This window comes from Staurois parvus, unplaced genomic scaffold, assembly GCF_062004578.1.
Source record: "Staurois parvus isolate SC_StPar_1 unplaced genomic scaffold, SC_StPar_1.0 ptg000025l, whole genome shotgun sequence".
Taxonomy (NCBI): domain Eukaryota; kingdom Metazoa; phylum Chordata; class Amphibia; order Anura; family Ranidae; genus Staurois; species Staurois parvus.
Genome location: NW_028317821.1, coordinates 9906446 through 9923796, shown reverse-complemented (window position 1 = coordinate 9923796; position 17351 = coordinate 9906446). Strand labels below are relative to the sequence as shown.

The 17351-nt window shown below is 37.5% G+C and overlaps 1 protein-coding gene across 1 annotated transcript in view; it reads right to left on the bottom strand.

Moving 5' to 3' along the window:
• STAB2 (stabilin 2) overlaps positions 1 to 17351 on the bottom strand; it is a 197896-nt gene that overhangs the window by 45870 nt on the left and 134675 nt on the right. Inside the window, exons 40-46 of the mRNA XM_089651824.1 lie at positions 16503 to 16548; positions 9490 to 9566; positions 8467 to 8592; positions 3056 to 3129; positions 2100 to 2171; positions 1385 to 1504; positions 771 to 818 (exon numbers count right to left, since the gene is read on the bottom strand). Of these exons, the coding sequence (XP_089507950.1) occupies positions 771 to 818; positions 1385 to 1504; positions 2100 to 2171; positions 3056 to 3129; positions 8467 to 8592; positions 9490 to 9566; positions 16503 to 16548 (563 nt within the window). The remainder of the gene's footprint in view (positions 1 to 770; positions 819 to 1384; positions 1505 to 2099; positions 2172 to 3055; positions 3130 to 8466; positions 8593 to 9489; positions 9567 to 16502; positions 16549 to 17351) is intronic.

Sequence of the window (17351 nt, the reverse complement as noted above, 5' to 3'; positions counted from 1 at the left end):
TAAAATGCTGAATATTGCTCTAGGCACATAAAAAAATCTTCTACTCTTTATGCCTGTGACTAATGCTCAGTCCACACTATTGAGGGTCGTGCAGCCAGCGTTTGCTCGGGCACAGCAGCCCATTAATTTTTTTTTTTAAAAACGGGGCCACAGGGAATCCACATGGTCCTTTTGACCATTCATTCTGAATGGCACCCCTGTGCGTCTTGTAAGAGCAGCATGATTCAGCTGCAGGTGATTACGGGTGTGGGAACAGATGCAATTCCTGCACCTGCTACCAGCTTGCATTGTGTTATCCAAGGCTTAATGTAAAATCTAACTTCTTGATCACATGAATAACCCTTGCAGAGGAGGATCTTAATATCACACTTTAAAGTAAATCTAAATCCAAATCTTTTTATTTTTTTTTTTTTTTGGACAGAGTAGGGAGTGGTCAAAACTCCTATCAGGTTTTTCCCATTTCACATTCTGTGAAGACAACAGGAATTTAGAAAGAATTTCTTCAAAATAAATGCCATCCCCTCTCAGTACTCACTAGAACAAGAGTCCTCATTGGAAGATTTTCCCTCTCTTGCAATTGTGATCACAATGCAAAATTTTAGTCCCAGTAACAACAGTCACTAGGACAAACAGAGAAGGTAAATCTCAGCAGGAACACAGCCAGCTAAGAAAAACCTCACGGGTTCAAACCCCTCACCGCACCAAAATGAAAACAATTAAATTTGGCTAGTCACACTTTAATTATTACTTAGCCAAGGTGACATCAATACCTGCAGTAAATAGAAAAAATTTGATGTGTTTGTGTTTTTCCGCAGTTCCTAAAAGAAAAATAGAGGTAAATTAATGCATTTACATTTTATGCAGTCATAACATGAGCACTAACAATTATGTCATTACAAAAAATACCATTATGGTTATAATTATTATTCCTACTGCATACTTTTTTTAATGACTTTTACTTTCTGTGGTGATGGAAGGGAGAACTTATAATTTGCACAAATCCAGGACTTCCTTTATGCCTAAAATGATCAGCAGACGCTGAAAACAACTAGTGAGCTATTGAGGACAAAGTAGTTCATTGGAATAACAAGGTCAAAAGTTTTTTCCCTGCACTGCTGTCCCCCTAATTCTTCACAGCTTATGTTCACAGCACTGTTTCCTAAATGAGTACTGACTATGCTGGCAGTTCTTCTACTTTCTGTCCTTGACTGAGGCACACTTTTTGTTCACATCAAGGACAGTATAACCCCATTTGACACTGCCAGATGCCACATAGAGATGTCCATCGGGGCCCCAGGATCTGTAGTTACACCCCTGTATCCATGTGTCAGTGTTCAAAAGATTTTTATGAAATTGATACGCTATTATTGTGAAGGCTACATACCTCATAGATGTTTCCCTTGCATATTATTCCATCTCCAATGTAACTAGACTTGCATGTGCAAGTTCTTTCTGCTGGGCCAGTATGATTACATGTGGCATACTCACTACAGCCACCATTTTTCTTTAAAAACATAAAAATAAAAAGATTTAGTATGAAATGTATCGAAAATGTAAAGCATTTACCTGTATGTACTGAAATTATGAAAATGAACTGGTCATGTAACATTATTATAGTTGTTGATGCTATTCAGAATGTTCTTGGGTTTCTGGAGAGCAAAAACCAAAACTAAATCTCTATTTCTATGGACTACATTACTGTTTTTCTCCATTATATTTAAAAATAAGTGTCGTAGCCTCATCACAATAAAGAAGTCATTCAAATGTAAACTGCAAAAAATATAAAAATTAGAACAATACTTTGGGACAGCATAACGGATTAGTGGTTAGCACTTCTTCTTTGGAGCACTAGGGTCTTCAATTCAAACCCCAGCCAGGATAGCTGGAGCATGTGTTTGTGTGGCCTCCAGGTATTCCAGCTTCTTCCAACATGGTGGTAGATTAATTGACTCCTGTCTTAATTGGTCCTAGCAGGGTATGTATACATGTGAAGTACAGACCTTAGATTGTAAGCCTTGAGGGTTGGACAAATGTACAATGTGTAACTTGCTGGTGCTACATAAAATACCAGTAATAATAAACTTAGAAAATATACTCACAGTTAAACATGGATTTATAGGCTTGCATTTTTGACCATCTCCACTATATCCTTGTAAGCAATTACAGACAGACTAAAAGAGAAAATATTATTTTTACTACCGAATTCAAATGCAGATTAACAACCATATGTTTTTTATTTTTGTGTTACAACATTTATATTTTAACTTTGACTATGTACAAGCATCTTTAACCCTAACTCCATTTTCTTTTAGCTTTGGATAGAATAGGGAAGGGTTAGAACCAATGCTTGGGTTTATTTCTGTCTGGGTGCCTTTTGGGGTTATTAAAGCCTAAGTGTAACTAAAAAATCAAGATATCTGGATGGAGGGGGCAGGGTTATCAATCATCTGCCCATCTTCAGTTCTTAGATTCGTTTTCATTCATAGAAGCTGCAGTAGTAGTAGTTTCTATGAATGGAACAGCTGGGCATAAGAAGTCGGTTGATGAAACCCTGCTCCACCAGAAGATTAGGGTGGTGCAGGCCATAGGAGGAAGATTTAATCTACACAGGGACACAGCAGTAAAAGGGTCACATCCTACTGAGGGTCAGTAACATCCCTCATACTTATTCTTTTCTTTTAGATACACTTAAGCTTTAAGATTTAATTCCTGCCACAGTGACACCCTAAAACACATGGTGTCACCATAGGGAATTACCACAGACAGCAATGAAATCCTTAAGAAGCCCTTCCCCTCTCTATCAATAACTAACAAAGAAAACATTTGGGTGGAGCCGGGGTTTACATTAAGAACACATACATAGTATGACCAGTATGGGGAGCATTTAATATAAAATTAACAAAAGTGTATCAGAAAAACAGTGCATACAGATGTAAGAGATTTGATATGTATCTTGTTTCTTCCTAATATAAAAGTAGCATTCTTGTTTCGTTTTAGCATTTGTTAACTGATAGTGGTGCGCTTAATACAAGTAAACGTTTTTGTGTTGGTTTACCTGATTTGGACCAGTTTTGGTACATTCAGCATTTTGATCACATCCACCATTATTTACCACACATGGATCAATCTCTAGGAAGAAGTACGATAAAAGTAATTATGCAGAAAGACTACATAAAAAATAACACTGGCTATTATGGGTATGTTGATGAAACAGACCTTATTTCTGACCTGGTTAACATCTGACTCCTAGAATTATCTTGATTGCTTATTTTCTACTACTTACTTAATTACTGTATGTGAGAAATCTGCTAAAACTTAAAACCCTTTTAAACCTTACAACACCAAAATGAATGATATAATTAATACTTAAAAATGTTAACATTCTTGATTATATTTTTTGAACATTTATCTTGATTTGCTCCTCAGATTCCTTAACCACTTCCAGTCCGGACACTTTTACCCCCTTCCTGTCCAGGCCAATTTTCAGCTTTCAGTGCTATTACACTTTGAATGACAATTGTGCGGTCATGCAACACTGTATCCATATGAATTTTTTTGCATTTTTTTGAGACAGATAAAGCTTTATTTTGGTGGTATTTATTCACCACTGGAATTTTGAAAAAAAGTGTTTTTCTTATAAAATTTTGCAAATAAATAGTATTTCATCATAAATCTTGGCCAAAATTTATTCCGTTATATTTTTAGTAAAAAAAAAAAATAACCCAAATTAGTTTATAATCAAAAAGTATAATTTTTAAATATTTTTTTAATTTTTTTTATTTATTATTTTTTTTTACATACTGTCACCCTAGCAGTACAGTGTCACCATGGTGACACTGTACTACTTATGGGGGGTGATGAAGATTTTTTTTTTTTACACTGATTGCTTTTACACCCATAAAGGATGTAAAAGCAATCATTTCTCCTTCTCTCTAGCTGCATTCTTGCAGCCATTGAGAACTACTGAGTGAGCTGTGATTGGTCACAGCTTGTCACATGGTACAAGGCTGTTGTGAATAGCCTTGTACCATGTGACCTCTGTGATCATTCACAGATTTCACACGTAGTAAGCAATGATGTCACAAGTGACATCTTGCTTACTACCTTGCATGTGATCACTGATTGGCCAATCAGTGATCACATAATCGGGACCTCGTACAGAGGTCCCGTCTGATGATCGGTGTTCCACTGTGTCCAGAGGACACAGCAGGCACCAGATCGCAGTGCTGCGCACTCCCAGGGAGCACGCACAAGCAGGGCCACCCTAGTCTGCACTGCCACGTATATAAACGGCCGGACGGGAGGTGGGTAAACAAATAGGCATAAAACTAAATTTAAAGGATAAGTTCACTTTTGGGAACATGTTACATGTTCTACGCATTTGTAGGGTGGAACATGTAACATGTTCCTGATCCTGCAGCCGCTGCCTAACCCCCGATTCAGCCACATGGCTGTGTTGTTCATTTACTGTGTTCTGTGAATGAATAGACTACAAGTCTCAACAGCCTTAGCGGCTGTCGACTTGTAGCCCTGAATGAACTACCCTGGCACTGTGAGCACTGTGGTTGTTCATTGAATCTCTCTGTCAGAAGCATTGGCTTGCCCGTACGGGATGTATGAGCAAGCAGATACACTTACAGATCTGCAGGAGACCTGCATGGCATCAGCGGCCTGCTGATCACTGGTGCAATGCTTTACAGGCTTCTACTACAAAAAATAATAAATGCACATGTTTTCACCTGCAAAAAAAAAGTGCTTTTTTTTTTCTTTTTTTATAAAGGTGAACTGATCCTTTAAACTTTGCAATCTTTTGACTTCCTTGACTTGGGCTCTTTAAGAATAAAATGGTCTGCGGGTAGTGGTAAAAAACACTGGGGGGTTTATTTACTAAAGCTGGAGAGTCCAAAATCAGACTCCCTTCTGCATAGAAACCAATCAGCTTCTAACCTCAGCTTGTTCAATGAAACTTTGGCAATGAAACCTGGAAGCTGATTGGTTTCTATGCAGAAGGGAGTCTGATTTTGGACTCTCCAGCTTTAGTAAATAAACCCCTATATGTCTTCACTTTAACATCTTTACCCTTCTTTCTTTCTTCAGGTTTTACCTTCTTTCTTCAGGTTTTACTGAGAAGAGGGTTTATTTTTACTTATAGTGCACTATTATACAAATAACAAGTTAGTTCTGCACTCACCCTAACTATACCCACTATATTAGCTGTTGTATCAATATCATTAAAGATTGTGTATTGTGTATACAAAGTATTGTATATACCATTACAACACTACTTAGATACCACAAACAATCTAAATACCTGCAATAAATATAACTATTATCATTTTGCAATGGAACGGAGACCCATGATACTGGAGGTGCTGGAAGGAGCATGGTTTATTCCAGAGCAATTAAAGAACCGAACATCTCTGGTTGATGAGAATTATAATATTATATTAGAGATGATTGTCCTTACTTAAGGTAAAAAAAATGGCATATGCGTTTTGCAGCTAGGGGAAGTTGTGGATTTATCAGCACTGTATTCTGGAATCATCAGCACTTTATTACACTTTACTTGAAAGTTTGTTTACTTGCAGCACATGTGGATTATTTTAATCAACCCTGACATGTTGGAGGGACTTACAACTTGTCTTCTTATCTATGTATTTATTTATGTTATTTCTTTATTATATTTTTTACAGGTATTGCTTGGGGTATATGGGTAGCACTGTAATTTTATGCACAATTACACAATGCATTGTAGGATTATTACCCCATCATTCAGAAAACAATACATTACTGTATTATAATCAATTATATACGTAAGGTTATGCTAAATAGAATTATACGTAAAAGAAAACCCTGCTGCCATTAAATATTAGCTTATAATATATAAGCTGGTGTATAAAACAAAAACTCCAGTCTGGTCCCAAACACTCAATTATTGTCCTTTTGGGCACCATCATCTTACCTGTCACACAGCATATGGAAGGTAAAGCCAGGCTGTAAATCACAACCCACAAATTCAATACAGCTCTATCCTTCCAGTAATATCATTTATAACTGCTACCCTCTTACAATGAATGTCTGTGTTCTTCAACTTACTGAAAACAATGCAAGCTTTATATTTAATACAATAACAACAATATAGCAAAGCAAACTTGTAAAAATGTGGAAGTCATTAAAAAAAAAAAAAAACAACTTAAGGTAAACACTGCAATAATAACTCAAAATATAAGCTGACTGAAAATATACTATACTTTTCTTTTAACTAAGGAAGTATGGAGGTACGTGTATAAGGCCTCTTGCACACTGCAGCTCGAAGAAGCTCAGTACAGCATTTACTTTTTTACTAAGGTAAATGCAGGTAATTATTTATAATGTGCCTTTGTATGCAGGCACGTAAAAGGGTGCCACGTATTCCTCAGTAAGCAAAAAATAGGAAAATCTGCATTTCTGTTAAGTAATCTACACTGTTTGAGCATAAATATTAATGCATTTTCTCTATCAATATATTGTACATGCAAATGCGTGAACTTGCACAAATATGCGTATAAATACACATAAATACACGCAAAACAAGAGCCTGAAATTACATTTTAAAAAAAGCAGATGTTCAAACATCAGTACCTTGTGCAAAAGGCCTAAAAGTTAAAGACTCTTAAACTCTTTAGCATATCGATGTTCTAAATTGCCTTGTAGTGTCAGTTCGAAGAATAATCTTAAAGCCTTACTAAACCCAGGACCCTGCATTCACTATATCTGGTCTCCCACAGTACACACAACATGGAATTGCAATTATTTTAGTAAATATAAACTGCTAAATACCTTTTCACATCAGCAGTTAGAGCAGTCTTGTGACTTCTATCAGTGTCCAGCCCAGCACTAGCTAAAGCTTGCAGGAGGAGTTTTCTTTCTGCTCTAGGAAGATGGAAAACCCCTGACCACTGTCTGGACAGTGCTGATTGGCCCTGTGCTGATCATGCACTCTCCCAAGGAAAAAAAAACCTCTCTAGCAATATACACCAAACTGAGCATGTGCATGCCCACGGTTCAGTCTGGAGATAAGATAAGTGGTGGACGCTTGAAAAAGGAGGAACCGAGAAGAAAGGATAAAACAGCCTTTTTACACAATGCAGAGGATTAACCCCTTAGGTTCCACAGTGAATATATCAAGCATGCTTTTCTGCATATACAGATTTTACTGTTGTGGGTTCATAACACTTTAAGGCCCTATTCACACTAGGCCTAGTGATAGCATACATTCCTGCCTGTGTTTTTTTGGGGGCTTTTTTCTTGCAATGTGCAATGTGCATGTGTCAGTTGAATGGGCTGCCCTATGCGAGACAAACACATCAAAGAGGCTCCCACACCTTTCTGGGCGGAGAGATTTGTGCATTTCTTTACTTCATGTTTTGGTTTGTTTGTCACACAACAAAATGCACATCTGCTAGGCGTGTTTGGGGTGCCATCAAGAGGCAATGCCAGCTCATGCCAGACATGCATTTGTAGTGCATTTTTTGCAAGTTTTTGGAATGCACAGACAAAAGCAAGTTTCTGCTTGCGTTCTCAGAATGCACAAGTGTGAATGGGGCCTTATGATGGAAGTTTTAACAAAATGGCTGCGCCATAAAGCATTTCATGTGTGGGAGTCATTTATTTAATATCTTAGAAAGGCTTTGTTCTATTGCATTAAATCAGTATTAGAAACAAAACAAAAATATATTATATTGCAACTTCCCAATCCTTAAATGTGGTGGTTGCAATAGTTTTCCTTTAGGTCCCTCTCAAACTGATGTGGTGCAGTTTGTCTGCACTGCGGGTGCAGCACAATGTACCCGTGGGTTTGGGTTCCTATAGAATTCTATTATGTTCTGCAGTTTTGTTGTGCTTTCTGAAAGCACACCAAAACTCCTGCATGCAGGACCACATGACACCACAACCACACCAAAACCACATGAGAAAATAGAAGTCAATGGGAAAGCACGGCTAACCTGCAGTCTCTTTCAAACTGAGATAATTTTTTCTTATTGTTCTTCTATCAAGGCATTACTGAATGTTTGTGGCCAAATCTGCATTGTCATTGTGTGCAGGAAATGTTGAAAGCAGTCTGTAGACTCACTAGATTTCCAAGACACATGAAACTTTTTTTTTCTATTGTGTTTGTAAATGGGAATATAAAGCAGACAGCATGCTTTCTCTCATGCTAGAAAAATTGTTTGTACTAAAATAATAAGAGGACACCAGGGGAAGATCTTGTAAATAAGATCATCATGAATCAGGCACACCTAGGGCAGACTGATGTCCAAATATGGATTACACAATATATTTTTGCAACTCCTCCAATTGCTATTGGAGAATAGCAAATAAGACTGAAAAGAGACACTTGTTGTTATTTAAATGAGAATTATAAATTTTCTCGTTATATATTCACAATAGTATAACATAAATGCTTACATAGCTGTACATACATACCAAGGCACACTACACCATCCCCGGTATAGCCCTGTTTACAGATGCAGTTCCTGTTGCCTGGGGTTGTCTTTCTGCATTCTGCATATGCTGAACATCCACCATTACTAGTTGCACAAGCGTCAATAACTAACAAAAAAAAAAAATTTTTTTGTTGTTGCTGAATGCTGAAGTAATCATATGAGAAAAGGCAAAAGATTATTTTTTGTGTTGAAAAGCAATATCAAAAATAGGGTTACGTATTTCAGTTAATTAGGTTTGTGATAAGTTTGTTGCTGTATGTTATCTATCACAGGTACATAATGAGTGCAGCACACATATAGCCTAATATGACAAGAGTCATGTATTCCAAACTGCATACAGCTGTTTCAGGCTTGTACGTCATCAAGAGTGCAGTGAGCAGAAACAATCCCTGAAATATAGAAAGACTGGTGCAGATAGATACAAAAGTGTCTTGCATACATTCTAAAAGTGGCACAGCGTGCGTCATTTCTATGTACCCCTCTAGAACGTGTATGTGAATTGGAGCATGGGTGCCACATTTAGAACACATGCAAGACACTTGCAAAATCTCTCTGTATGAAAGAAAGCTGATCCTTATGAGCTCCACCACATACATACTGTTGGTATTTGTTTTTTTTATTTGGCTTTGGTGTTGCACCACAATGTAGAGGTGGAGAACTACCTGAATTTGGTGCATGAGTTGCTGTCACAACCAAAACTATCACAGATTATTTTTTAATTAGGCGCAACACATTAACAAGAGCAAAAAACACCAGAAAAGTGGTGCAGCAGCTTCATCGAACTCCTCCACAATGGCTTCTATGGAGCAGTACTTAACCTGGCTCATCATACCTTCCATTTAGGACTTAAATAGTAATTACAATCTAGGGTTTGTAACCTTCCGCAAACTATTCAAAATGTAAAAAAAATGTTTTTCTGGTGTTCGACTTTAAATATTAAATTTTTAGCAGCAGTTTCCAAGATGAATAATAACCTTTTTTTTAATGGAGGACTTAAACTGACCTGTACACATGGTGCCATTTCCTTGAAATCCAAAGGCACACTGGCAGTAAGGAGTACCATCTGCTTTGTCAAGACAGCTTACGGAAGAAAAGAACATCTGATTCACTTAACAGACCATGCTGGTTGTCATCATAACCTTCTAACATTATAAAAGGCTAACTCGTCAAAGTTAAATAATACAAACACTTCCATGTAAAATAAAGGGAAATTAAATGTTTCATATAATTCACAGTATAAATATACTGTGTATATATATACAGAGTACTGTGCAAAAGTTTTAGACAGTTGTGAAACATTGCTCTAAATGAAGAATGCTTCCAGAAATAGAAGTGTTAAGTGTTGAATCCATATTTGGTGTGACTACCCTTTATCTTCAAAACAGCATCAATTCTTTCATTCTTCTACACTTGCACACAGTTTTTGAAGGAACTTGGCAGGTAGGTTGTTTAAAAACACCTTGGAGAACAAAGCTGCCTCAGACTTGATGTTGGGATCAGGGCTCTGTGAGGGCCAAACCATCACTTCCAGGACTCCTTGTTCTTCTTTACACTCAAGATCATTCTTAATGACATTGGCTGTATGTTTGGGGTCACTGTCCTGCTGCAGAATAATATCTGGGGCCAACCACATGCTTCCCTGATGGTATGGCATGATGGATAAGTATCTGCCTACATTTCTCAGCATTGAGGACACCACTGAGCTGACCAAATCTCCAACTCCATTTGCAGAAATGCAGCCCCAAACTTGCAAGGAACATCTACCATGCTTCACTCTTGACTGCAGATATCAATGTACTGCTCTCCAGCCCTTCACAAACAAACTGCCTCCTGGTACAGCCAAATATTTCCAATTTTGCCTCATCAGTCCAGAGAATCTGCTGCTATTTTCTGCTCCTCGGTTCCTATGTTTTTGTCCATAGTTGAGTTGCATAGCCTTGTTTCCACAAGGGAGGTATGGCTTTTTGGCTACAATTCTTCCCTGAAGACCATTTCTGACCAGACTTCTCCGGACAGTTCATTCAATTGATGCTGGTTTGAAGCCAAAAGGTATTCACACAAAATATTGATTTGATTTAGATTTTCTTCTGTTCAATCACTTTGCATTTTGAAAATTGATAAAAATAAACAATTAAAATCTATATTTTGGAAAGCATTCTTACTTTACAGCATTATTCACACTTGCCTATAACTAGAGATGAGCGAATTATTCAAAAATTCGATTCGGCTGATTTGCCGAATTTGAGGAAGAAATTCGATTCGATGCGAATTTATTCGCTGCGAATTTAACTTATAAAAAGGGTTTCTAGGCTTCAGAGAGCCTTTATATTAGTGCAGAACACTGTACCTTTAATTTAAATGCCCTTGGAGATGAGGAAGGAGAAGGAGAAGGAGAAGGATGAGAAGAAGGAGAAGGATGAGAAGAAGGAGAAGGATGAGAAGAAGGAGAAGGAGAAGGATGAGAAGAAGGAGAAGGATGAGAAGAAGGAGAAGGATGAGAAGAAGGAGAAGGAGAAGGATGAGAAGAAGGAGAAGGATGAGAAGAAGGAGAAGGATGAGAAGAAGGATGAGAAGAAGGAGAAGGATGAGAAGAAGGATGAGAAGAAGGAGAAGGATGAGAAGAAGAAGGACGAGAAGAAGAAGAAGGATGAGAAGAAGGAGAAGGATGAGAAGAAGAAGAAGGATGAGAAGAAGAAGAAGGATGAGAAGAAGGAGAAGGATGAGAAGAAGAAGAAGGATGAGAAGAAGAAGAAGGATGAGAAGAAGGAGAAGGATGAGAAGAAGGATGAGAAGAAGGATGAGAAGAAGGAGAAGGATGAGAAGAAGGAGAAGGATGAGAAGAAGGAGAAGGATGAGAAGAAGGAGAAGGAGAAGGATGAGAAGAAGGAGAAGGATGAGAAGAAGGAGAAGGATGAGAAGAAGGATGAGAAGAAGGAGAAGGATGAGAAGAAGAAGAAGGATGAGAAGAAGAAGAAGGATGAGAAGAAGGAGAAGGATGAGAAGAAGAAGGATGAGAAGAAGAAGAAGGATGAGAAGAAGAAGAAGAAGAGGATGAGGATGAAGAAGAAGAAGTAGGATGAAAATAAGAAGAATTCCAAGCCGGCAAAAAGTGTATCTGCAGAGCTCCTCTATTTCTGACAGTTCTCTGACATAGAACTGTCAGAAATAGAGGAGCTCTGCAGATACACTTTTTGCCGGCTTGGAATTCTTCTTATTTTCATCCTACTTCTTCTTCTTCTTCTTCTTCATCCTCATCCTCTTCTTCTGAGGATGAAGAAGAAGAAGAAGAAGAAGTAGGATGAAAATAAGAAGAATTCCAAGCCGGCAAAAAGTGTATCTGCAGAGCTCCGCTAAGTGTATCTGCAGAGCTCAGCGGTTGAAACAGTGTATCTATTTGTTTCCATTTATGGAAACAAATAGATACAATGTTTCAACCGCTGTAAATGTGAATGTCACAGAACTGTCAGAAATAGAGGAGCTCTGCAGATACACTTTTTGCCGGCTTGGAATTCTTCTTATTTTCATCCTACTTCTTCTTCTTTTTCTTCTTCTTCTTCATCCTCATCCTCATCCTCAGAAGAAGAAGAGGATGAGGATGAGGATGAAGAAGAAGAAGAAGAAGTAGGATGAAAATAAGAAGAATTCCAAGCCGGCAAAAAGTGTATCTGCAGAGCTCCGCTAAGTGTATCTGCAGAGCTCCTCTATTTCTGACAGTTCTGTGACATTCACATTTACAGCGGTTGAAACATTGTATCTATTTGTTTCCATAAATGGAAACAAATAGATACAATGTTTCAACCGCTGAGCTCTGCAGATACACTTAGCGGAGCTCTGCAGATACACTTTTTGCCGGCTTGGAATTCTTCTTATTTTCATCCTACTTCTTCTTCTTCATCCTCATCCTCATCCTCAGAAGAAGAAGAAGAAGAAAATAAGAAGAATTCCAAGCCGGCAAAACGTGTATCTGCAGAGCTCCGCTAAGTATATCTGCAGAGCTCAGCGGTTGAAACATTGTATCTATTTGTTTCCATTTATGGAAACAAATAGATACAATGTTTCAACCGCTGTAAATGTGAATGTCAGAGAACTGTCAGAAATAGCGGAGCTCTGCAGATACACTTAGCGGAGCTCTGCAGATACACGTTTTGCCGGCTTGGAATTCTGCTTATTTTCATCCTACTTCTTCTTCTTCTTCTTCTTCATCCTCATCCTCATCCTCAGAAGAAGAAGAAGAATGAAAAGAAGAAGAAGAAGAATGAAAAGAAGAATGAAAAGAAGAAGAATGAAAAGAAGAATGAGAAGAATGAAAAGATTCTTCTTCTTCTTCTTTTCATTCTTCTTCTTTTCATTCTTCTTCTTTTCATTCTTCTTTTCATTCTTCTCATTCTTCTTTTCATTCTTCTCATTCTTCTTTTCATTCTTCTCATTCTTCTTCTCATTCTTCTTTTCATTCTTCTTCTCATTCTTCTTCTTCTTTTCATTCTTCTTTTCATTCTTCTCATTCTTCTTTTCATTCTTCTTTTCATTCTTCTTTTCATTCTTCTTCTTTTCATTCTTCTTTTCATTCTTCTTCTTCTTCTTTTCATTCTTCTCATTCTTCTTTTCATTCTTCTCATTCTTCTTCTCATTCTTCTTTTCATTCTTCTTCTTCTTTTCATTCTTCTTTTCATGAAGAAGAAAAGAAGAATGAGAAGAATGAAAAGAAGAATGAAAAGAAGAATGAGAAGAAGAATGAAAAGAAGAATGAAAAGAAGAATGAAAAGAATGAAAAGAAGAAGAAGAATGAAAAGAAGAAGAAGAATGAAAAGAAGAAAAAGAAGAATGAAAAGAAGAATGAAAAGAAGAAGAAGAATGAAAAGAAGAATGAAAAGAAGAAGAAGAATGAAAAGAAGAAGAAGAAGAATGAAAAGAAGAATGAGAAGAATGAAAAGAAGAAGAAGAAGAATGAAAAGAAGAATGAAAAGAAGAAGAAGAATGAAAAGAAGAAGAAGAATAATGAAAAGAAGAATGAAAAGAAGAAGAAGAATGAAAAGAAGAAGAAGAAGAATGAAAAGAATAATGAAAAGAAGAATGAGAAGAATGAAAAGATTCTTCTTCTTCTTTTCATTCTTCTTTTCATTCTTCTTCTTCTTCTTTTCATTCTTCTCATTCTTCTTTTCATTCTTCTCATTCTTCTTCTCATTCTTCTTTTCATTCTTCTTCTTCTTTTCATTCTTCTTTTCATTCTTTTCATTCTTCTTTTCATTCTTCTCATTCTTCTTTTCATTCTTCTTTTCATTCTTCTTCTCATTCTTCTTTTCATTCTTCTTCTTTTCATTCTTCTTCTTCTTCTTTTCATTCTTCTCATTCTTCTTTTCATTCTTCTCATTCTTCTTCTCATTCTTCTTTTCATTCTTCTTTTCATTCTTCTCATTCTTCTTTTCATTCTTCTCATTCTTCTTTTCATTCTTCTTTTCATTCTTCTTTTCATTCTTCTTCTCATTCTTCTTTTCATGAAGAAGAAAAGAAGAATGAGAAGAATGAAAAGAAGAATGAAAAGAAGAAGAAGAATGAAAAGAAGAATGAGAAAAAGAATGAAAAGAAGAATGAAAAGAAGAATGAGAAGAATGAAAAGAAGAATGAAAAGAAGAAGTATTCCAGTACAGCAAAAAGTGTATCTGCAGAGAGCTCCGCTATTTCTGACAGTTCTCTGACAGTTCCTTCACATTTACAGCGGTTGAAACATTGTATCTGTTTCCGAATAAAAACATCTGTATCCTAAATGGAAACAAATAGATACAATGTTTCAACCGCTGTACATGTGAAGGAACTGTCAGAGAACTGTCAGAAATAGCGGAGCTCTCTGCAGGGACACTTTTGCCGGCTGATCGGGAAAAATCCGATTCGCGCACCCGAAGTATGCTAATATTCGGATTCGCCGCGAATCGAATTTTTCCTGAAATTCGAAACGAATTCCACTTCGCCTGGTTCGATTCGCTCATCTCTACCTATAACCTTTGCAGAGTACTATATATACAGGTGAAACTGGAAAAATTAGAATATAGTGCAAAAGTTCATTTATTTCAGTAAATCAGCTTAAAAGGTGAAACTAATATATGAGATAGACTCATTACATGCAAAGCAAGATAGTTCAAGCTGTGATTTGTCATAATTGTGATGATTATGGTTTACAGCTCATGAAAACCCCAAATCCACAATCTCAGAAAATTAGAATATTGTGAAAAGGTACAATATTCTAGGCTCACAGTGTCCCACTCTAATCAGCTACTTTAACACCTGCAAAGGGTTCCTGAGCCTTTAAATGGTCTCTCAGTCTGGTTCAGTAGGAATCACAATCATGGGAAAGACTGCTGACCTGACAGTTGTGCAGAAAACCATCATTGACACCATCCATAAGGAGGGAAAGCCTCAAAAGGTTAATGCAAAAGAAATTGGATGTTCCCAAAGTGCTGTATCAAATCACATTAATAGAAAGTTATGTGGAAGGGAAAAGGGTGAAAGAAAAAGGTGCACAAGCAGCAGGGATGACTGCAGCCTGGAGAGGATTGTCAGGAAAAGGCCATTCAAAAGTGTTGGGGACTTTTACAAGGAGTGGACTGAGGCTGGAGTCAGTGCATCAAAAGCCACCACACACAGATGGATCCTGGACATGGGCTTCAAATGTGGTATTCCTCTTGTCAAGCCGCTCCTGAACAACAAACAACGTCAGAAGCGTCTTACCTGGGCTAAAGAAAAACAGACCTGGTCTGTTGCTCAGTGGTCCAAAGTCCTCTTTTCTGATGAGAGCAACTTTTGCATCTCATTTGGAAACCAAGGACCCAGAGTATGGAGGAAGAATGGAGAGGCACACACTGCAAGATGCTTGAAGTCCAGTGTGAACTTTCCACAGTCTGTGTTGATTTGGGGAGCCATGTCATCTGCTGGTGTTGGTTCACTGTGCTCCATTAAGTCCAGGTTCAACGCAGCCATCTACCAGGAGATTTTGGAGCACTTCATGCTTCCTTCCACAGACGAAGTTTATGGGGATGCTGACTTCATTTTCCAGCAGGACTTGGCACCTGCCCACACTGCCAAAAGCACCAAAACCTGGTTCAACGACCGTGGAATTACTGTGCTTGATTGGCCAGCAAACTTGCCTGACCTGAAAACCATAGAGAATCTATGGGGCATTGCCAAGAGAAAGATGAGAGACATGAGACCGAACAATGCAGAAGAGCTGAAGGCCGCTATTGAAGCATCTTGGTCTTCCATAACACCTCAGCAGTGCCACAGGCTGATAGCTTCCATGCCACACCGCATTGAGGCAGTAATTGCTGCAAAAGGGGCCCAAACCAAGTACTGAGTACATATGCATGCTTAGACTTTTCAGAGGTCCAATATTGTTCTATGTACAATCCTTGCTTTATTGATTGCATGTAATATTCTAATTTTCGGAGATTGTGGATTTGGGTTTTTCATGAGCTGTAAGCCATAATCATCACAATTATGACAAATCACGGCTTGAACTATCTTGCTTTGCATGTAATGAGTCCATCTCATATATTAGTTTCACCTTTTAAGTTGCATTACTGAAATAAATTAACTTTTGCACAACATTCAAATTTTTCGTGTTTCACCCGTATACACACAACATACTGTATATTGCATATAAAGGTACTAATACAGCATGCTGTACGCTGTCTTAAACCAGATTATAGTACTGCAGCCTGAAAAGTAATGCTTCATGGTTAAGGCATGCATGCACATTTAATGGCTGGTTTACAATGAGCACCATTTAAACCAAAGTAGCTGATATTAATTATATAAAAAATATTGATTTTCAGAATGAATGCATACTTTTAATCATAGCTCAGTGGCTGTAGCAATAGATTAGAAGGACATCTAGAAAAACGTCTGCTAGTGCTTTGCAGATGTTGCTATACAGTACTTTGTTAACAATCATTTTCGAAATATACTGTATGTAGATATATATATTTTACTGATAATTAGGTTTTACATAAGAAAAAAACAACATACTTTGCACTGGTGTGACAGGCTTTATTGCATTTATCATCTGTGATTGCTAAAAAGAAAAAAAAAAAAAGCTTTAAATATTTTCATAAAATATATCACATATATGAACAATAAGGCCCCATGCACATGAGGCCATCCAGCTACAGTGCATCCTTCCTGGCACTTTACTGTGCCCAGGAGGGACAGGTACAGCACCTAGTCCCGCTGTAGGCAGCCTGTCAAAGTCTATGGCAGGTTGCAGCTAGATAGGGCTGAACACTGTATTGAGTGGTATCAACGTTTAGGACCCTGTGTATTTAGGGACGAAGTTAGCAGTATAAAACCTATCACAAATAATACATGGATTAGATATATACTGTATGGTTATGTATATACGCCATCAATGCAATTTTTCTTTATTGATGTGAATAGATGACAGAAATATTGGTAGGTATGAATATGACACCACAGCTATGACCTGTAGAAAAAACAAGTTCAAAGTGCCATAGTATACATCAGCCTTTCTCAACCAGGGTTACTCCAGAGGTTGCAAGTGGTTCCTTGAACAATGAACAATGTCTGACACTGGATGAGTTACCACTAAAACCAATGACCTTTTTAGCTATCTATAAAATGGAGATTATTCTCATTGACCACAAATGTATGGAGCATTCCTCCCCTTGACTATTACACTAATGTACAGTGAGCTGTAGATGCAGTAATGTTTCAAAGGGGTTCCCTGACTCCAGAGCACTATACCAAGGGTTTCTCTGTTTTAAAAAGTTTGAGATAGGCTGGTATAGATCTATTTTCAGATTTCCTATCTATGTTGCAGGCTGCCTTTGAAACAAAGTCACTCATCTTCAATGTCTA